We start from the raw sequence: 23,245 nt of genomic DNA, 5'->3' as shown, positions 1-23,245 counted from the left end.
GGGTGTGGCTTACCGGCTGCCGCTGGGAGAGGAGACAGAGGGCCTGTTGGCCAACACTGAGAAAACCCCGAGGTCCCCTGAGACTTGTCCCCTCCTGCTGTCCATGAATCCCCCTGTGGTAGGGGTTATGACCCAAGAACCCGTCTAAGAGGGACAGGGACTTGCCTAAAGCCACACTCCTGGACCTGGCTGTTTGTGCTGATTGGTCCAGGGCCCCCCTCCACCCCTCCCCCCCGTCCTACGGGAATGTCTGGGGTCACTCAGGGCCCCACGGGGCAGCTACTCCTCCCTCCCTCCTCTCTTTGTGTACCCAGGACGATGGTGCCAAGCCTGGAAAGGGGGGGGGGAACTGTTGAGGAGGGCCGATGACCTCAGGGATGGCTTACCATTTAGTGCCTGGTGAGAGTGGGGGCTTCTCACTCCCCAGGAGCGGGTCCTTAGTATGCGGTGGGGGCACAGGCCCCAGCACATTCTAACCTTTTGGGCCCTGCCCAAATACTGTGTGACGTGGATGACTCGTTGCCCCTCCGTCAGCCTCAGTTTTCTCATCTGCAAAATGGGAACGGTCGTCTCTCCCTTAATTTATTTAACCAACATCTACTGAGCATCTCCTATTGGGCCAGATGCTGTGCTTGGGGCTGGGGACGCAGCAGTGAACAAGGGACAAGCAGCTCCCTCCCAAGGTAGGGTGGGAGCGAGAGGGTCTCTGATGCTTCAGATTGAGGTCTTTAACCTTTTTTTTTTTCCTTTTTTTTTTTTTTTTTTTTTTACCCTATGGCCCGCCTGACAGTTTCAGAATAATGTGTTACCGAATCAAATAAAACACAAAGGATTACAATGGAAACCAATGACAATAAAACATAGTTAGCAAAATGTCTTTTAAAATTGGGATAAATGTGCTGCTTTGTTAGCGTATTAAATGGGAAGATGTAGCAATGGGTCTGATGATGACCACGATTCTGAGGTCGTGACGAGCACAAAAGATATTTAGAGAAATTTGCAACGTCAGTAATGTGATATGTAAATACCTGTGACGTCTGTTGGTGACAAGGTCACAGGAACTTCTGTAATACCTCTGTGGTTTGCTGCCGACGGTCATACTTGAGGGAGATGCTAAATTGCAGCCAGAGGTTAGGGACAATCCAATTGTCATTTTTTGTTTTCCTGTCCCTGCTCACGGGCCCACTTAATTCTGAGAAGGAGCCTCAGAAGCCAGGTTTAAGATGCCTGCTTTTGATAAAGTGACCAGAGGGGGCCTCACGGAGGAGGTGACTTTTCAGTGGAGTCCAGAGAGAGTGGCAGGAACACTTCAATAATTGGGGTCCATCCAGCCTGGCACCCGGCAGTTCAAGGAGGCATTGGAAGTGGCAGAGGCCTGGGGACCCCCCCCCCAGAAAGTGCCCAGCTAGTCGGGGAGGGGGAGGAGTCCAGGAGAAAAGTGACCATAGAGTGAGGGAAGGCAGGTCCCAGGAGGGGGTAGGCAGGGAGCCTGCGGCCTGGCATTTCCCTAGACCTTCTGCACTTCCAGTCTCCAGAAACCGTGGAAAGTGCCCCTGTGGTCCGAGCGTGAGGGGTTAGATTTCTGCGGACCCTGGAGTCCAGGAGAAGGCGCTGTTTGCATTTCCGTCCCTGCCTCCAGCGGACTGGCTCAGGAAAATTCTTCCAGAGAGGCCCCACTCTTCCCCAGTTTGAGCCGCACCTCAATGTAACCCACCCCCTGGTGTCTCAGAAGCCCGAGGGTTCCGTGCCGGGGCCCTGGAAGCCTGATTTCCTTCCGCTCTGGATCTCCTGTTTCGGGGGCTAGAGTTTTCGTGGATCACCGGACTCAACCGTGCAAAGAGAACAGCTAAGCAGCGTTCCCTGCCCTGAGAGCTCCTCTCCCACCTGTGAAGCGGGGACATCAAGACTGGCTGCCTGCCTGCCTGCCTGCCTTGGGGAGTTGCCGGGAGTACAGGGGCTGCAGAGGGGTCCACTCAGGCTGCCTCCCTCGGTGGCCGCCCGTGGCCCACAGGCCCCTGCCCTTAGGGAGCCCCTGGGTCTGCAACTGGGGTGCAGAGATAGGGATGCTCAGGGGCAGAGAAGGAGGAGGCCGGCATTAGGGGATCAGCGAGGCTCCCCTCACACCCTCCCCAGTCTCAGACCGTGTGGGGGCTTTGATGCCACTAGAAAAGAGGGCAGGAGAGGAGAGGCCTACTTCAGCGAAGGTGAGAGGAGAATTGGGTTGCCCTTTGAGGAGAATCTTGACCTCATACCCCACCCACCACTTATACCCCCAGAAGAGCCAAAGAATTAGAGGTAGAAGGCAGAGAAGAAGGCTGTTTATCGAGGGGAAGCCTCGATTCGCTTGTTACACGGGGAAACCCGCCTCAACGTAAGACAGTAGGAGAAAGCACCAGCGAGAGGAAGCACGGGAAATGCAAACCAGCTCGGGGTCAGAAGGCAAAAAGCAAATCGCAAGACAGAAAGGCCACTGAGCTGAGAAACTGATGGCCACACAAAGGGCGGGGAAAGCGCTCAGAGGCTACTGCAGAGCCATCTCTCAAAGGCGCCGAAATGCCAATAGGAAAGCATAAAGGAACATCGAGGCGATAGTTGGCGTCGGGTTAGGACAGAGGATGAACGTGTCAAAACTTTCAGTCTCGCTGGGCGTGGCCAAAAGGCAAACGGAGTCAGGGGCAGTAAGATCTTCCTTCCACCTTGACAGGCGGCCATGCTGCCCATGGCACCGTGCTGACAGCTGTCACGGTCACGGTGACTCTCTGGAGCACCATCTCGCCAGAGAGATCAATGCCCCTGAATACGTCCCAACCCTCTGACTGCGATGAAATCACTCACCACTTCTTGGAATCTTTTCTGAGGAAATAAGCAGAGATGGAGACAAAGATTTGTATAAACGAAAGGTCGTTTTCATTTTATTCTAACTGGTTAAAAAAAAATTATCATTTTAAAAGTTTTTCCTCTCTTAGGAATTTTGAATGGAGACTTTGGAGCCAAATGTCTGTCTAAAAATAGAACAGGGTTCTGGAAATAACAGTTGCGTGTACAAATGAAATGCCGGCAGCTCCCAAATCAGCCCCTTTTCAGCCCCAGCTGCACACACCAGTGAGAAGTCAGCAGGGGCGTCAGAGAGTAAGACAGATAAATAAAAGATGAGGCTTCTGTGAGTTGAAATATTTTGCAGCCATTAAAAATGAAGTTTATGAAGGATTTTTAACGACATGAGAAAGTGCTTATGATGTGAGGTTAAATGAAAGAAAACAAAACCAGGGTATGAAAATATGTATTTTGGTATCATTGCAACTCTGTAAATACACATAACCCACACAAAAAAGGATTAGAGGAGAAAACACCCAAATGTTAATAGTGTTTATTCCTGGCTAGTTGAACCGTGGGCGATTTTTCTGTGTTCCCCAAATTTTCTATAAAGATCACTCATTACCTTTAGGAAAAAATATGTGCGTTTTTATACATATTTTTATAGTTATACGTGCGGTGCTCCCCCCCCCAAATCGCAAGGGTCACTGTGAAAATCGCACCCCCAAATCGCAAAAGCCAGGAAGCAGGGAGAAAATTAGCAGGGTGGCCAGAGCATGGGGAGGGGGAAGGTTAAAGTTGGTGCCAGACCCCCTGGGGCCCCGAATGCCAAGGCCAGCAGCTGGAACTTCACCCAGAGCCCCGTCTTCTGCCCAGGTTCGAAGGAGAGAGATCTGCCCCTTCTGGGAGGGAGACGGGGTGTTGTTAACAGCTCCAGGTGCCAACCTCCTGCCTTTATTCTCCACTCCCCCCCCCCAGGGAAGAGTTTCACACTGACCATCACCGTGTTCACCAACCCCACCCAAGTGGCCACCTACCACCGAGCCATCAAGGTGACCGTGGATGGACCCCGGGAACCCAGACGTAAGTGCCCGAGCCACTGAGCCCGCTGGGCAGTGGGGAGGAGGGTCCAGCAGGGGGAAGGGCAGCGGCCGAGGTCAGACAGATGGCAGTGGTCCCCTGAAACGCTCTCGTCAGGGGGCTGCACTCCTGGGCTCTACATCCCTGCACACTCCGGGTGCCTGCCAATAAACCCAAACCCTCTGTGCTTATCCCTGGACTGCTGGAGGCCAGCAAGGACCATAGGAAGGGGTAATGGCAGAATCAGCTTGACCGCCCCCCCCCAGGACTGCCCACTGACAGCCAGCTGAGAGAGTATGGATTTGTGATTGGCATCTGTTAGGGAAAGGAACTAGATGGAAAAGTCTTCCAATAGGGTATTTGTGAGTGTTGGGGGTGGGGGGAGGTCGGGCCAGGTTTGCTCTACTCTGTCCCAGCTTCCTCTGCCAGTGGCTGAGGGAGGGAGCCATCAAAAACAGGAGTTGGTCTGGCTGTGAGGCCACATCCCCTCCTTGGAAACTTTCTTTGGGTCTCAGTATGTGACTTAAGTCACACGCAGCCTGGGCACTCTGATCCCAAAACCCACACTCAAGAATGCGAACTTGATTCTGCAGATATTTACTGAGCACCTACTATGCGCAGGGAGTCCTGATGTGTGCCTTTTAGCATCAAAGAGAGTTTGTGTTTAATTGCTTCTGCCTGCTGAAGGGTAATGCTGTTTGCAGGTTTACATTATGGGCACTTGAGGGGCAGCTGCCACAGAATGGGCCAGAGGTCTGTGTTCACTAAATGAGTGAATGAATGAATGAATCAATGAATGAATGAATGAATGAAAGAAACAGAGAACCAGCTGGCCAGCTGGCCATTTCTGGACTGGCTGCTTTCTGAGCCCTGACCAGAGTGCTCATTCTGGACCACCCCACCCCCCAACTTGTAACATGCTTAGTGTGGGGTATCGGGAGCTACCCTGCCTTTCCCTTCCTACTCGTGGCCCTCTAGAGTTTAGAAAACCCTCTCACATTTATTGTCCATTGGGATCCTTACGACAGCAGAGCCAAAGGGTCACCCGAGTTCCAGTGGGGAGAGAGTCCAGGCCAGGGGACGTTGAGAACCTGCCAGGGCCTCCCATGGCCTTTGGTGCTGGGAGGGGCCCTGTCTTCCCAGAGACAGTCATCGTCGATTTCCATTCCAAGCTGGGTGGACTTGGGGCAGGAAGACAGAGTGGGGACCAGAGCCTAGGAGGCTCAGAACAGATGGGGCTCTGCCAGGGTGTCGTCAGTGAGGGCCACCCAGGGCTAGCCCCTCCTCCTGGGGAATCAGACTGACCTAGCTCCCCATCTGTCCAATTCCGGGGCCCACTCCGGTGTCTGGCCACTTGGGGAAGGCTTAAAGCTGGGCTTGGTGTCCCCGGATGACTCTCCCTGAAGGCCCTCAGGGCCCCCTCCTCCAGCCTCCCTTAGCTCCCTCATATGGTCTTCAGACCCAAAGGCAGGCATCTGCTCTGGCCAGATTCTTGCCGGGACTGGATGTGGATGGGTCCATGCCCCTGGCCTTGGGATCCATGACCCTGGACAAGTCGTGTTGTCTTTTGGGCCTCAGTCTTGTCATCTGTGAACTGAGTCAGTGACCCTAAGAGTCTCGAGGTGGTGATGTCTGGGAAACCCTTGTGAGCCATAAGCCACCAGGATGCAGAAGACAGCCTGCCTGGTTGGGGATGTTGGGGAAACTGCTGGCCTCTTTCAGCCTCAGCCCCCCCGCCTCCAGGAAGTGGGGTGCTACCACCCACACCACAGGCCTAGAGACCAGTGATGGCATGTGGATAGCATCTGGCTGTGGCAGGGGGAGGGTCCTGGTGAGTCACTGGAGCCATGGTGTTCGGTTATCCCCAGCACCTGGCCACCACCGTGCATTTCCACCACGAGCACCATCGGTGGGTGGTGACTCTTGGTCCGCAGCAGGGGGGCAGCCCAAGCCATGGCCCTGAGGGTATCAAACAGGTGGCACACCACTCTGTCTCCAGGGGCAGAATCGGGACGGACGGGAGCCACAGTCGGCTTCACTGCAATGATGCAGCACTTAGGAGCCACTCCACAAAGCAGTGAGCACCCAGTCCGTAGAGGCATGTGGCAGGGGGTCTTAGAGCTTGCTAAGAAGGTTCCCAGGGGCCCGGCAATGCCTGGAATCCCTCAAAACCCCCCATGTCCAGCCGTTCTCAGCCCAGAGCTGCCCACCCCCCCCCCCCCGCCCCGCCTTGAGGGCCCTGGATAAGGGCAGGGGTGTGGCCCTGCCTTTGGGAGCCCCCAGTTCAAATCCCCTGCCGGCTCTTCTCTCCTGGGGTCCCCAGACCTGAGACAGCCCTTCCGGGGGTGAGCTGATAGGGGAAGGCGGTGGGAGGCGGGGGTCAGCAGAGGACTGCACAGGACAAGGCACCCGAGGCCGGAGGGAGGGGAGACAGCAAGAGGAAGGAAAGAGAAGCCAGCCCGGGAGATGGGCCGGAGTTCGAGGCCAGGCTGGCTGTGTGACCCGAGGCAAATGGCACCCCTCTCTAGGCCTTTAAGTCTCGTTAAAGAGACTTGTTCAAACAAAATCTTTGCAGAAGCTTATTTATAGAAAAGAGCAGCTGTGGGAGGAGGCAGTTCTCCAGGTCTCCCGTCCTGAGGGCCTGCTTGCCTGTGCCCCCGCCCGCCAGGCCTTCAGGTCAGGTCTCACCCGCACCCTGGCTGCCATCCCCACCCTGGCCTTGTCTGTGACCTTGGACAAATCCTCCTCCTTTCCGGGCCTCCGTTTCCCCGCCTGTAAGAGGGGAGAGACCCGATCAATGCTGCTGGTCACCAAGCACTCCTCGTGTGCCAGGTCCCCAGTAACAGGTCTGCAACCACCCGGGAGGAGACAGGCCAGGAGGCAGAGCCACTTGCCCAAGGGTGAGTTTCAGTGCACCCCATGGGCTCCGGTCTGGGGCTCAGGGAAGTGAGGGCCACTTGGAAGGGCCTTCCTGCCTCACTGTGCCTCATCTGTAAAATGGGGAGGATAGTGGCATCTGCTCTGGGGAGTTGTCCTGAGCGTTAAAGGAGCTTGCAGCTGCACAGCCCGCAGGAATTACCCAAACCCTCACGGATTATCACAGGATTTCCTTTCTGGGCTTTTCTCCTGCTTTGTGACTCCCAACCCCATGTGAGGGTTGAGCCTTGTGTGGGGTGGGGGTGGGAGTAGGGGCTGGTCCCGGGAGCCAAGGAGTAGGAGTCTGCAGATCCCTGAGGCCCAGCTGTGGGTTCTGTGGCTGGGTCGTTCCCCTCTGGTGCCCTCCAGAGCGTGCCCGATACGCAGCCAGGTGGCTGGCTGGGTTTGAAGGCTAGCTTGGTGGCTTCCTGCCTGTGTGGCCTTGGTTTCTGAGGTTCTCAATGCTGGTGTCCCTCATAGTCACCGGGGGGCTGGTTAAAAAGCAGGTGGCTGAGCAGGGTCCAGGATTCAGGCAGGAGGCGGTCCGGTGCCTGGCGATTCTGGCATGGAACCACTCACCCCATCTTCCGGGTTTAGCAGGTGCTGGCACCTGAAAGGGTAGGACCCAAGTTTTTAATCCGGCTGGAGGCAAAGGGGGACAGTTCGAGCATCTTGCCTGTGGGCCCTTTCTTCCCAAAAATGTACATGGGATGATTTCAACAGCTATTTTCCTGGGCACCTTTCATGTGTCTGGCACTGTTCTAGAAACTGGGAATGCCACAGTGAGCCCAATAGACAGGCTCCGTCCCACTTGGGTCTTCTACATTAGAGGTGGGGAAAGATGGTATAAATAGTTCTATTGTCCCTGTGGCCACAGCACCCCACGTGATCTGTGCTCGTTACCCCCTGACTTCCTCTCTGACATCCTCCTTGCTCACCCCACTCTGGCCACCCTGGCCTCCTGGCTGGTCTTCAAACTGGGCGGCCACATCCCTGCCTCAGGGCCTTTGCACTGCTGTTCTCTCTCTCTGAAACACAGACACCCCCAGATGCGCGGCTTGTACTTTCCCACCCTGAATGAAGGCTTTACTCAAACTTCTCAGTGAGACCCCCACCACCGTCATGCTGTTTCAGATCACGCACACGCACCCACCCCTTACCAGCTTTGATTTTTACCTAGAACCCTGATCACCTTCCAAGATGCAGTAGAGTTCACTCATTTATGTCATTTATTTCCCATCTCCGCTCACTATTACATACGCTCCGTGGGGCAGAAGTTCTTTCCTCTGCTTTGTGACGTGCGGGCATAGACCCTGGAATACAGACATGAGCGCTTAGTAGGTGCTCAGTAAATATGTGTTGAATAAATGAAGTACCTAAATGATTAGTCGACTTAATCTCAGGTTGTGAGAAGTCTTATGGGGAAAAACAAAGCTGGGGGGAGGGGTAGAGCGCACAGGGATGGGATGTGGGCAGGGAGGGGATACCGGGGAAGCCTCTTGAGGAGGTGGCATTTGACCAGAGAGGCCTGAAGGAAGTAAGCAAACAGGCTCCGGATGGCACGGGCAGGAAGCGTGACCCTCAGCCCATAGCGGGGCCTTCCAGGGTCCTAGAGTTGCCACAATTTCGGTCTCCGCTCCGGGTGTGGGGAGGTAGAGGGAGGCCTGGGCTGAGGAGAGGCAACTCCTCTGAGGAGAGGCCCGTACTCCCAGGACCCCCTAGGTCCCCAGGGGAGTGCACCCAGCAGGAGGGAAGGGGTTAACCTCAGACCTCCCGGGCTCCCCTAATCAACCCCAGGCCGCTGGAAGCCCCAGTTGCGGCCCTGGGAGGGAGCCGCTTGCCTCCCTGCCCGCTGGCCCCCGGCCAGCCGGTTTCCCAGCCCAGCCACCGACCGGCTTTCATCTGCTCACAGGGGGCCGATTCAAGGCAGACCACCCGGGGCCCAGCACCCGCCTGCGATTCCCCGCGGTTGTTAAGAGTCGGGTGTAAATCTCCTGACAGGCCACAGAGCGGGCCTGGGGCCCGGGGGCCCCACCCCGCAGCTGGGCGGACAGTGGCTGCTGTGTCTGGGCTGTGACCGCACCAGAGCCGGGCCAGGCAGCCGAGGAGGCAGCTGAGTGGCTTCGGATGGGTGAAGGGCCCCGTAATTGGGGCCCACATTGTTCCCGGCAGCCGCCGCTCTTCCTGTGCCCGGCTCTGCCTCTCCCTGTCCCCTGTCCCCTGCCTCCCCGTCCCTCTCCCACCCAGCCGAGGCCGAGCGCCGAGCTGGTCGCTTGCCAGTCAGACCTCACCGCCAGTCAGCCCAGCTCTCCTCTCTCGGAGCGCTTGGGAAGCCGAGACCTCAGCCGCCAAGCTTCGTGCAACGTGCTGACCGGTCCAGGTTTGACCTTGACCTCGCACCTCCACTTTCCCACCTGTAAAATGGGGGTGATGGTAGCAGCCCCTCAGAGGGTTATGGCCCTTGTAAACGATACGCATGGCTCACCTGGCACGGTGCTTGGCCCCTCGTAGGTGCCTGCAAAAGTGGTTGCCGCTCTCATCACGGGGACTTGTGTTGGGGCAGCACGAAGGCAGGGGGATGGCCCTGACGGTCCCCAAGAAGCGCCAGGTACTTGGCAGGTGCAGGGACCCCGTGCCGGCCCAGCTGGTGGTGATGAAGGATGCCTAGGGACTGGTGGGAAGGGAGCCCCCAGCCCAGAATCCAGCCCTCGTTCTCTTCCTCCAGCACCGTGTGACCCTGGGTGAATCACTCAGCGTGGCTGGGCCGCAGTATTCCTTTCCCCCGCTTCTGGCCCTTCCCCTACACCTGCGAGGCTGGGCGTGCCTACCGTGTAGACACGTTAAGGAAGAACTATGGCGCCCAGAACGCCTTCCTTGAGGGCCTAGGCCGGACCGCCTGTTTAATTCCTGCAGCCTGTCCACACCCTTCGGAGTTCCAGTGTGATCTCCATTTTACAGATGAGACAGCTGAGGCCCAGAGGGAGAAGGTGACCTGCCCAAGATCCCCAGTGGGTGAGAACTGCCTCATACAGGCCTGGGCCACTGGGACCTTGGCCTCCTATAAATGAGGGTCACAGCACTAATGGAGGCATGCTGCGGGGACCGGCAGTGACTTGAGCTCAGCTACTGGAGGCTGACAGGTGTGGTGGGCCAAGGTGGGACCTTACCCAGGTGGCCCCCATCCTCCCTGCAAAGTGTTTTGCTTCTAAACACTTAGGGTCTGTCCTGCAACTTATCCTCAACTTGGGGGTTAGGCAGTATGAAAACCACTTGACCGTTGTGGTGGTTAAGGCCCAGAGGAGAGAGACTTGGTGGGTCAGAGCAAAGTGTGGTTAGAGAGCTGGACGCTCAGCACTGAGCTGCAGAGCAGGGCGGGGCTCCTGGTGGAGTCCACTGAGACCCTCTCCTCTTCTTCCCAGGCCCATCCTCCTGGGCCCCAGAGAGTTGCCCTGGGCCCTGGGCCTGGGCTCGGCCCTAACACCCGTTATCTGGAGCCCATGATTGTCAAAACCCAGGCTCCTTGCTTTCAGGATGGACTCCAGGGAGAGAAGGTGGCCTCAAGCCATGTGTGTGACCTCAGACATGTCACTGCCCCTCACCGAGCCTCAGTTTTCTCACCTGTAAAGTGGGGACAGTGAGAAGATGCAGGGTGAAACAAGGCAACGCATGTCAACACCTTAGACGCCGGAGTGGAGGGAGCGTTCAGCAAGCAGGGGCTGCTGTTTTTATTTCCGGCACCACTAGCTGCTGCTCTCAGCCTACGGGGTGCTGCAGAGGCTCGGTGCTGGGACAAGGGGTCTTCCTGCCAGGGAGGGGCTCTTGGGGTGAGCCCCAAAGGACAGGAGAGCATTCCTGGCGGGGGCTGTGCCTGAGCTGTGGCTCTGAAGTGTGAGAGGCAGAGCATACTTGAGAAACTCTAAGAACAGCAGCAACAAGAGGAGAGAGGTGGGGTGGGGGCGTGGGGAGTGGGTGACCCATGGAGCAAGCAACCCTGCCTCCTTTTCTTCTGGAGGCCCGAGTATGGCCGGTGGCTCCCACCGGTAGTGGTCATCTTAAGCCAGGGACTCTCAAAGCTTAGAGGGGCCCCGGTGAGCAAGCTGTGCAGAGGGGAAACTGAGGCACGGTGTGAAAGGGCTGAGCCCCAGATGACCGAGTGAGCGAGGCCAAGCCCCCCCCCCCCCCGCCCGGCCACCATCACCGGCTCCCACTGTGGGTGGCCAAATGAAAGAGGTCTATTCTGTGGGCCCATCTTTCCTCGGGCACAGGAAGTTCCGTTCTGCTCCAAGTGTGAAGGCCGGGCCCTGTGGCTCTGAGACTCTCCGGCGCCCGGGCCACGCGGAGCCACCTCAGCTTCCCCCTGCCCCTCCCTTGTTCCCCAGCAACAAGGAAGAGAACTCCCACACTCCAGGGGGCGGGCCCTTTGTGATGGCAGCACAGCGCGTGGTGGAGTATATGCTTCGGGGCCAGATTACCTGACTTCTAGCCCAAACCGACCACATAGCAGAGATCTTCTCTGGAAGCCTCGGTAGCCCCATCTGTACAGTGGGAGCAAAAAGGAAAGCGTCAAGGGACTTGGTCTCAGGGGTCTGCACGCCAGTGCTGGCTCTGCTGTCCCCGTTTTCTGTCCCACACTTACCGTCGTGGCCTCGGTGCCCTGATCTCTGACGTGGGGGTGATAATCTCACCCTCCCTTGGCAGGAGCTGGGGTATAGAAGTAACCCATGTAGCTGGAGGGCATCTATAGACCTTGTGTGGCCACAATGGGGACACTGCGGCTTGGGGTGGGGGAAAGGGCGTGTGACTTGAGTGAGGCCACCAAGCTGCACAAGTGGCTGGGCCCAACCTCGAACCCAGGCTGGCTGTGAACCCTGCCCTCCTTCCGCTGGGCCACAAATGCCGCGTACACCGCGTGACTCAGAAACGGGGCTTCGTTCCACAATGGCGATCATCAGGAGGCCGGACGTATCGCCTGAGTTTTTGTGCAGCCCCCGTTGTCTCACTTCAAGCTTGTGGTCGACTAAGACACCCAGAATCTTCGCACCCAAGCTGCTGTCAGGTCAGTCTGCAGTCTCCACGTCTGTCCGGCCAACTTCCTGCCTGTTGAGATCGTTCTGAATTCATTTGCCCTCCAGCTTGTCCACACCACCCTGCTGGTTCTTCGGTGGCCGCAGCAGCAACGGCAACAACATTTCTTCCCAGGCTTATCAGGGCTGAGCCCTGCGGCACCCCCCTCGAGACCACCTCCTGAGGGGTAGCCATGAAGCAGTCCTCAGGGGCTAAGGTTACACAACCAACCGGACGCTGAAATCTCGAACTTGGAGGCTGTAAACTGGCAGCCCCTGAGCAGGACACATCCTACGAGTTGGTTTGGGATGTTTCTTTCCTTTTCTTTGTTTTGTTTTGTTTCTCGGTATTGGAGTGAATTGCCAGCATAGAAAGCATGGGAGATTTCACATAAAAGCAAGTTTATTGTTCTCCTGCCAAACTGGTGGGTCTGGCAACACTGGGTCCACCCTCATGAGGGCGCCCGTCGGCTGGACCGGGGGACAACTGCCCCTCCTGCAAAGGACTCCCTCTTCCAGTCCGCCTCACTCCCCACCCACCCCGAGTGCCTCATTCATGGCCTGCCGGCCCCCAGAGGCCTCAGAGCCCGTAGCCCTGGCTCCAGCTAAACTTACCCAGCCTACATTTCCCCCCTTGCCAAAGGTCCTGGGAGGCCGCGGCAGACAAATGTCCCTTGGGCTCCAGGCCTGGGGCCTCCTGGGAGGAGAAGGGGGGTTCCCGGCTCCTTGGTGACTTGCCGAGCCCACCGTGGCTCCCAGGACTCCAAGGTCTTCCCCAAGAGCCCTCAGATGCCCGTGCGAGGCAGGGGTGTGCAGGGAGCCTGGGCGTCTGTGGTGCCAGAATCCGTTGCATCCCCGTTTTGAAAATCAGAAGTCAAACCTGTTCTGAAGCCTCCAACTCTGTCCCCTCCTTCCCAAGGGAGGTCAACAGTCATTTCATGCTTTTTCAGGCCCCCAGGATGCCATTTTCCAGGCCTCAGGAAGGATGGTGAGGAGTTCTGTTTCACTTCCTACCTACTTCCCTCTTCTTCTCTCCTTGTCAATCTAGAAAACTCGGCATGCCCCTGCAGACCTGAGGACTCAGGCAAGCCTTCCCTCTCCCTCAGCCCCTCCCCATGCTTCTCCTCCAAGGGGTCCCAGATCCAAAACATCGTTCCCTCTTCCTCACTGTGTGACTGCAGACAAGCCTCTTCGCCTCTCTGAGCTGCAATTCTCTTGGTAAAAGAGAGAACCTAGCCTCCCTGCCTGGCCTGGCCTCCTCCCTCAGGGTTGATTGGAGTGGAATAGGCCAGCCTCGGGGGTCAGGCTCACGGCTAGTGTCTGACCGATCAGCCCATGCCAGTGTCTGTGTGCTGGAGAGATCCCCAGACACAAAGAGGTGTGAATAGGGATGTTTCTGGGCCGTGACAGGGACATTGCATGTGAAGGAGAGTGGAGAAAATTTCAAAACGACCTAAGCATCCTAGAGGACTGGCTGAGCGAGTGGCAGCCACCAGGGGCTGTGACCAGCAGGAACAAGGGACATCTGCTGCCATAGTGATCAGCCCTCCTCGTACTTGCTGAGGCCCCCCGAGGTTCAGCAGGAGCTCTGTCGTTTCTGTGGGGCTGGGTTACTCCCCCTATTTTACAGGTCAGGAGGCAGGTGGTCCACCTGGCTGGAAGAGCGAGTCACAGAATGATAAACCAGCCTGAGACCACTCCAGAGGTTTTCGGGAGAAACTTGCTCTGTGTTTTCCATGCATGTGAAACCAAAAAGAGGCTGGAAAGAAAGACCCCCAAACTGATCACATGGAGATTTCTCGGGAGGGGTTCAGGGTGGGTCGAAGGAGTCATTAGCCTTATCTGTAATTCTGCAGTGCGTTTGTTTTTGTAGAGATTCATGTGTTGCTTATGAAATGGAAAATGAATAGTTGAAAATGTGGTGTGGCAGGGGAGGGGTGGTCCCCACAAACCCGATGTCATTCAAGAAGCCGTGCGGGGAGCCCTCAGCCAGCTGCACAGAGGCAGGCGCATGGCCACCCCAGCCCTGCCCGCACCTCTGGGGCCTAGGAGACGAGGCTGGGGCCCTTCCCCGGGTGGGCTGTGGCAGAGAAGTGGTGGCAGATGCTAGCAGTCTCTCCGCGTGTAATGCCCCAAGGCAGGTGCCCCGGTCCCCTGTCCCCAGCTCCCATTCAGAGGTGGGAGTTCGGGCCCTCCCCATGCCTCCTCCGCACGTCCCGGTGAACTTTCCCTTCTGTCTGGGGCCCGGCGAGGACAAGGGCTGTGCTGGGAGGGTCTCGGGATGGCTGAGGGCTAGAGCAGCCAGCTGTCCCAGGCCAGGGCCAATTATTCTTGCAGGGGGGGTGGGGAGGTAAAGGGTGGCAGCACCCCCCCGCCCCCGGGGCTCTCTCCCTCACGCCCACGGGAGCCCACCTGAGCCGTTTCACACGGCTGCTGCTTCAGTTTACGCTTGTGCTGCACAGTGGGCTGTTGAGGTTCAAGTAGAAGATACACGTATGCCTACTCCAGCAGGTAGGGGTGAGGCGGGCCAGGTAGAAGAGCACATACGCCTGCTCCAGCAGGTAGGGGTGAGGCGGGCCATCACGGCAGCCCCAGGGCAGCCCATAATGACCGTTCTCTGTGCACGAGGTCTCTGGGGAACCTCAGAAAAGAGGTCGGCAGTAACCTGAGGATTGTCCCTGCAGAGGTGTCAGGGAGAACCCCCCCCCCCCCCCCCCCCCGCCAAGCAGAGTGAGGCATTTCCGTCCCCCTGAGATTCTCAGGAACCAGCTGCTGATGGGCTTCCCCTCCCCCCCCCCCAATTCTCTGCAGGGCACCGGCAGAAGCTGGAGGACCAGACCAAGGCGTTCCCCGATCGCTTCGGGGACCTGGACCGACTGCGCATGCGCGTGACGCCCAGCGCGCCCAGTCCCCGCGGTTCCATCAGCACCGCCAGCCACTTCAGCAGCCAGGCCCAGACCCCCATCCAAGGTACGGCACGGGCGGGAAGGGCAGTGGGGAGGCGGACGGGGGGCCGGGGCGTGGTCCTGCGCCTGCGGACCGAAAGCTCATTTGAAGGTCATTCGCTGCACCGCCTTGTTTTTTGGAGGAGGTCGCTGGTGCTCATTTGCTCCTACAGGTGTTTCCTAGGGATGTGCCCCGACCTGGGCTGGGCCCTTCGTTCATTCACTCAGCAGACGCTTACTGACACCCACCACGGGTCATGTGCCGCGCCTGGGGGGTCAGCATGAATAGACACGGTCCCTGCCCTCCAGCAACTCCCTGTCCCTTGAGGGAGATGGGCATTAATCCCACCGTGTGTGTACCCATTAAAATTGGGGCACGACTTGTCTAAGGAGCCTGTGACAGACCAGTCCCAGTGGCCCCCGCTGGAGCCTCTGCTGTGTCGTCTGAAAGAGGGGCAGTGGTGGCTGCCTCAGCCCCGGGGCGTCAGATGTTCAGATGCCAGGGCTGCACTCAGACAACCTTCGTAAACAGCGAAGTGATGTGGCAGCCCCGGAAACACACAGCACCCCTGGGAAAAGCCCTCCCTTCCCCCAACCCCCTCCCCGCCCCAGGGAGTTCCTCCAAACAGAAGAGGAGGGAGGCATCTAGGCCGAAGCCCCAGACCGTGTCTCTGTCCCCATTGCCTGGGTGGACGCAGCAGGCACGATGGGGCCTTGCAGAGCAGACAGGATGCCTGGCACATGGCAGGTGCCCATTAAGTGGCTGGGTGGTGAGTGTTTACTCTGCACTCCGGACCCTCTCAGCCAGCGGGTCGGGGCACAGAGGACCATGCGAGGCTGGCCCCTGGCCAGGCAGAGGCCGAGAGCCCTGGTCAGCTGTGCAGCACAGAGGCTGGAGGGCCAGCTGCTACTGCTTGATGTGGGTGACTGTTCTTTCTCGGCCTGCTTAGAACCCATCTGGCAGATGAGCGAGTTGACGCTTAAGAGATTAAGGGCCACTCTTGGGTCACAGAGCCCAAAACTTTGGACCTTTGACTAGGTCCAAGGGCCCCACTGCACCTACCCCCAGGAGCTTCCTGCACTTCTGAGGGCACAGACAAGGGGGCCCCAAGCAGGAAGAGCCCGGGTAGGGGCACAAACTGACTGCCTTCTCCATGCTCCAGGCTGATATGAGGGCTTCCTGGGGCTCTCCGCTAAGAGAGACCTTGCCGCCAGGCATGATGCAGTGGCAGGGGGACTTACGATAGTCCCTCGGGGTGAAGAGATGGTCCCTTCTATTCTGGTGTGGGAAGCTTCCACTCTTGGCCCTACTGAGCCCCCAGGGTGGGGAAAGACCCATGGGCTGGTGAGTTTTGAGACACTCAGTAGTTCTTGAGCCCAGGGGGCTGCCGCACAAGGGTCTGACCTCAAGAACCAGTGGGAGGTACTCTGCTCCCTGGGCTCATGGCCCACCCGTGCCCAAAGCTGTGCTTGCTTCCATTTCCCATAGGCCAGCACTTGTCAAGGTACAGTAGCCTAACACTCTAGGCCTTTCCCTGCTACAGGCAGAGCTGGGGCCCAGGGAGCCCCGGAATCTAGAAGGTGAGAGTAAACAGTGGCTTCCTGTCCAGCAGCTCCTGTGGAAGGAAAGCCTCCCTCCGCGCTGCCACAGTTGTGTGGATGTGGCTACAGGAGCCTGAGGGCCAGGCCAGAACCCCTGCCTGCACTCTGAGGGCAGGGCTGACCCGGTCCTTCCCCTTCTGCATCCTGAAGCAGGGCCCCCAGCCCCTCCCTAATCATCCACAGCAGCCTTTTGTGGCCGTCTGCCCCAGCCAGCTCTCCCCATCCACGGGCTTGTCCTCTCTGGAGTGGAAGGAAGGGCCCTTGATGACCGGGACCAGGAAAGGAGCATGAACTTTGCAGTCAGGTGGACCTGGCTAGGGGCTGTGCCAGGCTTCGGTCGTGATCTTAGGCAGAGTCCTTCACCTCTCTGAACCTCGGTATTCTCATCTGTAATGGGGGAGGAAGAAAGTACCGGCCGCAGAGGGGTGTCAGCAGGGCTAGATTTGGGGCCCCTTCATTGGTGTTCCCCCTCTGGTGGGATGAGCCTCTGCCTTCAGAATCTATCCTGGGATCATTTTCAGGACCCCCCCTGCCAACCGCTTCTCTTGATGCCCCTTGTGCCCTTTGACCCCCCTGGCTTTGGTCACTAGCAAGCAGTGCCGAGGCCCCCAGCCCTCCATACCCCAGCCCCCGGCCCCCTCAGCTGTGGGCCCACAGTGGGGGCTTCTCACAGCTCAAAGGGCTCATTCAGCCACCATGCAGCAGCTGGGGCAATTTGGAGAAGAAAATAAACATTTCCTTCCAGTGTTGGGATTGGCTGCTCCACAGCTGGCCAGCTCCGGTTTCCTGGGGCTACTGGGCTGGGGGTGGCGGGGGGGGGGGGCAGCAGCCACAGGGGTGCTGAGGGCAGACGCTTCCCCCACCACTCCGGGAGGGAGGCAGGAGAGGACAGTGGCAGGCCAGGCAACTCCGAGGGCCACGTGGTCTCCACAGGCCACACGCACCGGACCCGGGGCCACCTTGCACAGCCTTGTGTGTCCTGGGCTGCAGCCCTACTGTCACATCCTGGGGCCCCTGCTCGGGTTTCCTTTGTTTGGAGAATGCGGCTCCCATCCGGTGGGCACCACTCACTTCCTGGGCTCAGAGTCCAGTTGTCAACCCCACACTTGGCTCTGCTCAGGGTGCCAGGCACTGCCGACAGGGCCTTCTGCACTGGCATTCTGGGACGAGGGTGGGGACCCAGGCACCTCTGGCCCCTTACATTTCAAGGCAGCACTGACCAGCCAAGGGACCTGTTAGAATGTTCCAGAAGGCTGCAGTCATCCGGACCCTTGTCCCCACATCCACCCACCTCGAGCCTGGGAGCATTGTTCCCTTCTGATTCACAGCCAGGACCAGAACTAGAGCCCGCTGCTAAGGCAGCTCTCCCCAGTGGAGTCAGGAAGACCCCAAAGCCCTGAGAAGTTACGGGCCTCACCTGACATCACACGGCATGTCGGGCAGATCTGGGGAATCAAGAGGCGCGAGGGTACCCACAGCTCTCCGTCCTCAGAGCAGGCAGTGCCCGCCTAGAGCTGGCCGGGTGACAGCGACTGGTCTCCTCCTGAGTCCTAGTTGGTGGGTGGCATAGAGGGGTGGGGACCAGACAGGCTTGCCCTCAGGACCACTGCCAGGGGCTCACCCGCCTCTCTGCTGCTGTCCAGAGTTACCCCCTCGGCCAGGGTACAAGGAAGGACCAGGGGGAGGGCCTTATCTCTGCAGCCCCTGGAGTGGCCAGATCTCCTGGGTACTCGGAGCCACAGAGGGTCACAGCTACTGCAGCAACCCTCCTTGGGCCTCTGCTCTGCGTCCGGTCTGTGCACTTTACGTGCATTAACTCCAGGAGCTATTTTTGTCTCTATTTTTCATGTAGGAAGACTGATGCACAGGGAAGTTAAGTGTCCTGCCCAAGGACACACAGCTACTAAGTGTCAGACCCAGGACAGGTGCTGTGCTGCCTCAGAGATGGGACAGCTGCCTGCCTATCAGACACCTGTCAGGGCTCAGAACCCGAACTCTAGGATTCTGTGCCAGGTCTGATGTGCTGTGTGACCCTTGGGCAAGTGCCTCACCCTCTCTGAGCCTGAGTTTTCCTACTGAAGGGGTTAGACTCCGTCCTGAAGCCCCTTTGAATGCTGAGGTTTGGCGGGTCTGTGACTATAAGAGTAGGGGGCAGAGGCTGAGATGCCCTTGTCTCGGAGTCTAGCGGGGAGCCATCCTCGGGGGAGCTAGCGCAGTGCCTGGGCTGGACTCTGGGTCTCTTCAGGTTAAGGCAGGGTCCAGGCCGCTAAGCCCCTCTGGCTGCCATCTCGCTTTGCTGCTGAGGCAGGGAGGGTGGCCTCTCATCATTGTCTGGCCTTCAGTCCGCTCCGGCCTACAGGACAGCCCCGCAGACACAGGCCCGGGGTGAGGGATGTGAGGGTGGGGGACAGACAGCTGCTGGGGACCCAGCCCCGCCCCTCCCCCCCACACACACTCCCCCCACACACACACACACCGGTGGGAGCTCAGGTAAGCTAACCAGCCCCACCTGGGCAGGAGAGGTTCGCACACCCAGCAGCAGAGAGCGGGAAGCAGCGGCCTCGCGATGAGTTCTAGTCCTTTCTGCGCCACGTCAGGAAAATCAATCTCTCTCTCTCTCTCTCTCTCTCTGCCTCAGTTTCCTTATCTGTAAAAGCAAGCCCCAGCTCCCAAGCTCAGAGCGTCATTGGAGACTGTCTGCACACCCACGGTCTTACCAGCTATTGACAGGGAGGGAGGAAGGCAGAAGCCGCTTCCCCAGGTGGGGGCCACCTTCACCCCCTCGGCAGGCCTCTGCAGCTGGGCTGTGAAGAGGACTCCGTGAGGAGAAAGAAAAGCCCTCCCCGCTCTCCGCCCGCCCAGGGAGGCCCCCGGGGCCGCCTGTGGCCCGGGCACCTGCTCGCGCCCGCCTCCCCGCTGGGGCCGGCCTCGGAGTCAGGCAGGCTCCGGCCCCCGAGCAGCCCAGGGCAGTGAGAGCAGAGGCAGATCTAGAAGCAGGGGCTCCGCGAAGGGCCCGGGCGCCGGAAGCCTCTGGGGTGGTGTCGGGCTGCGACTGACTGTCCCCCTTGCTGTCCCCCAGGCACCTCGGACCTGAACCCCTTCTCCGACCCCCGCCAGTTCGACCGCTCCTTCCCGGCGCTGCAGACCTTCACCGAGAGCCGCTTCCCCGACCCCAGGATGCATTACCCGGGGGCCATGTCGGCCGCCTTCCCCTACAGCGCCACGCCCTCGGGCAGCCTCAGCGTGGCCAGCGTGCCGGCCACCAGCCGCTTCCACCACACCTACCTCCCGCCGCCCTACCCGGGGGCCCCGCAGAACCAGAGCGGGCCTTTCCAGGCCAACCCGTCCCCCTACCACCTCTACTACGGCGCGTCCTCGGGCTCCTACCAGTTCTCCATGGTGGCCGGCAGCGGGGGCGACCGCTCCCCCACCCGCATGCTGGCCTCCTGCCCCAGCGGCGCCTCCGTCGCCGCCGGCAACCTCATGAACCCCAGCCTGGGCGGCCAGAGCGACAGCGTGGAGGCGGACGGCAGCCACAGCAACTCCCCCACCGCCCTGAGCACGCCGGGCCGCGTGGACGAGGCCGTGTGGCGGCCCTACTGACCGGCCCGGGGTCAGAGCCCGCTGCTCCCAGCGGAGGCAGGGGCCCCACGAACCTTCCCGACAAGTGGCCGGCGCAGCTCTGAGGCCCCGGACGGGAATTGAGACTTAACGCTCCGGGCCGGTCACGGGCCCGGGGTCCGCGAATCCTGGGCTCCAGAGCCGGCAGGTGGCTCCGAGAGCATCTAGTCCAGCCACGTCGTTGTACAGACAGGCGGGGACCTCCCTCAGGTCACTGCCCCCGGCCCAGATCCTCATCATCTCACCCCACGTGGGGAAAGTCTCCTGCCGCCTCCCCCGGAATGACCTAGCTGTCCCCAGCTACGCCCGGTGCTGTCACAGGGCCCAGGTCCCCTGGGGCGGAGACCATCTCTGTTCCAGACAGAGGTGACGTTTGCCCGCATGGCTTGGCCTCTTACCCACGGGGCCCTGGAAAGACCTCCCCGCCCCACCCCACCTTCCTCAGAGACCCCCACCCCCACCCCACGGGCCCAGCCCTCCCTCCACGTTCATACAAACTGAGTCAGAATTGGAAGGCCTCCCCACCCCTCAGAGGGTTTCTCCTCGTCGTATACATGGGGAAGGGACCCACCGAGCGGCCCAGGAAATCGCTGGCAGAGATGAGATGATAAGACCCCCGAGCCAGCTCCCCACCCAGCTCTGCTTCCCTACAGTTCCCAGCAGCCCAGAGCCGCCCCCCGCCGCCCCAGCTGTCTGTGGGTCCCAGGCCCCAGAGTAGACTAGCCAATGGCAGCAGGTCCCTAAAACCAGGAAAGACACCTGCAGGCAGGTCCTCCATGCACTTTACCAGCCCAAGGCATTCACCCTCTGTTCTCTTGGTGGAGGGCCAGGGATCCCCCCTTCCCTCTAGGCTGGTCTCGAAATTGCCATTTTTGGAGAGAGCACAGGGACCAGAAAGGTCCTAGCAGAAGACATTGGGTGAGAGGTCGTGGGGCCGGATTTCAGCGTCCTGTCCCACGTAGGTCCGGCCAAGCTGTGCGCCCCCAACCCCCAACCTGGTGGGCAGGCCCAGCCAGAGCCTCTGACAGCTCTCCATCTTTAACTAGTCTGTGCTCCAAAAGCGGTCTGGAACAAAAACCAGTTTTGAAAGCTGATTTTAGAAAAAGAAGCCTCGAATGTTTTCAGACACACTGTCACAGGTAAAGCCCTATCGTAGTGAACAACATCCCCTCTGCCTTCTGAGAGTGTGGAACTGTTAACAGCCCTCCATACCTCCCCCAGAGGCCATGCTCCTCCAGCAAGCGTCCCACCGACTTCCACCAAAGGCCCACGTTGGTGGGGACCAGAGGGAAACCCAGGTGATGCTGGAATTCACATCCGTGGCTCGTAGACATTTGTAGGGGTGGAGAGCCGTGGCCGCGTGATGGCGGAACAGAAGAGCCATAAAGGGCCCAGCAGCCTCAGCTCAGCACCCCCTGGGCTCAGAGGTGAAGTATCGCCCCTTTAGCTTGCAAATGGGGAAGCCTCGGGGTTCAGGCTGCATAGAGTCTCATGTCTGAGTTTAATTCTAAAAAGGCGTAAATGGAAAAGGACAAGAAAACCCTTAAGGGCTAGACGGCGTGTGGTTTCTCATCAGTTTCAGCCACATCCTCTGTGGATGTGACAATCTCCCCTCCTTAGCTGTCGTCTCTGTAATAGCTCTCGGCCTGCCGTACCGCCCCCGACCTGTAACAGCAGCCAGATGATGCACACCGGATACACACTCCGGCAAGTTAGGAAGTCCTCCTGGTAACCTTACTCAGACCTCCCCTGCTGCAGTTTCTTTCGTCCTGTCCTCACTGGAAAAAGCAGTCTCCATCTCTTGACGATGGCTGCGGGGGGTGTCCTGCTGACTCCCTACACCCAGGGGGGCTCTCCACCCCTTCTCAGGAAGCAGCTACAGACCCATCACCCTTGGACCTTGCTCACTCCTGTCCTCTGTGGTTACAGACCGGCCCCCAGGCCCGCGGGGGGAGGCACCCTTGGGTTCCCAGCGCCCAGCACTTTGTAGCCCCACTCTGGATTACTAGCCCTTCCTGATAGCCAAGCCCTGCTAGGGGCAGAGACAGGAAATAAATTGATCCGCCCCCTGACTAAAAGTGATGATAGCCATGCGGAGTCTGATTCTAAGGCCCATAGTGGGTACAGAGAGCAGGGGCTGCTAAAAATGGGTCCTTCTTTACGAGGCTGCTTTAAAGTTGTATTAGGCAAACACACTGATTGAGAAAGCACAAGGAAACCGAGGGGTTGTGATACCACGTTACTGTAAGCCTGTTGGTGGCGGGTACAGATCCTTTGTGACATATTGTCACGTCGAGGTGTTAGTACCTGCCACACACCTATCTTCAGTAAATCCGTCCCAGAGCCGGGAAGAGGGTGGGGAGGGGTGGAAACTGCTTTGCACTATAATTTGCTTGATGTGTTTGTTTTCAATGCACAACTTGCTTGTACAGTAAACTGTCTGTCTTCTGTACTATTTAACTGTAAAATGGAATTTTGACTGATTTGTTACCATAATATAACTCGGAGACGTGTTGAAGGATCCCAATGCCAGACTTCTAGGGCTGCGTGTACGGGGGCCGGGGGTGGGGGGACCTCCCACCATGGCCAAGGAGGAACAGGGCGGGGCCTGGGGACAGGAATAGGGCTAAACCCCCTGCCTTGGAGACCACCCCCCCCCCGCCCCCGCACCCAGCGCCTTGGCCTCCCTGCATCCAGCTCCATCAGTAATGACCACAGAGACCACCCTGGGCAAGTGCAGCTGGTGAGGCCCCTTCCTGGCGTGGCTGGCACCCCAGAGGGACATCAGGCCTTTGAGATGCCACCACCTCTCCCCCCTTCACAAGTGGCCTGTGACTTTTCACAAGTAGAAGCAGTGTACCCCATGTGGCTCTCGCTCCCCAGAGTGGGGCAGGGGCGGGGAGGGGGGAGGAGGAGGTAAAACAGCCTCAGTGAGAGCCCGCGCTGGGACCTGTGTTTGCTGGAACGGGGGCAGTTTAGCCGCAATCACAACTACAGAGCAGGCAGCTGCATCAGCTCCCCCGGTTTGCAGATGGCACAACTAAGGTGCAAAGAGGGGGTGTCACCGGCTCCACGTCTCCCCAGAGTTGTTTGTGGCTGGCGACGGGGGCTGTGGGCGTGACTGCACGCGGACCTGACTTGGTCCCTGCCGGCAAAAGGGCCTGGCCCACTGTGCCCGTCCAGGCGGGACTTGTGGAGGGGAAT

The 23,245-nt window shown here is 58.9% G+C and overlaps 1 protein-coding gene across 1 annotated transcript in view; it reads left to right on the top strand.

Moving 5' to 3' along the window:
* RUNX3 (RUNX family transcription factor 3) overlaps nt 1–22,562 on the top strand; it is a 28,339-nt gene extending 5,777 nt beyond the window's left edge. Inside the window, exons 3-5 of the mRNA XM_043574084.1 lie at nt 3,793–3,897; nt 14,685–14,843; nt 19,500–22,562. Coding sequence (XP_043430019.1) covers nt 3,793–3,897; nt 14,685–14,843; nt 19,500–20,023 — 788 coding nt within the window. The 3' untranslated portion in view covers nt 20,024–22,562. The remainder of the gene's footprint in view (nt 1–3,792; nt 3,898–14,684; nt 14,844–19,499) is intronic.
* The last annotated feature ends 683 nt before the right edge of the window (nt 22,563–23,245 follow it).

The sequence above is a fragment of the Prionailurus bengalensis genome, chromosome C1 (genome assembly GCF_016509475.1).
Source record: "Prionailurus bengalensis isolate Pbe53 chromosome C1, Fcat_Pben_1.1_paternal_pri, whole genome shotgun sequence".
In the NCBI taxonomy this organism is placed as follows: domain Eukaryota; kingdom Metazoa; phylum Chordata; class Mammalia; order Carnivora; family Felidae; genus Prionailurus; species Prionailurus bengalensis.
Note: the sequence above shows the minus strand (reverse complement) of the source record. Positions and strands in the feature narration are given on the sequence as shown.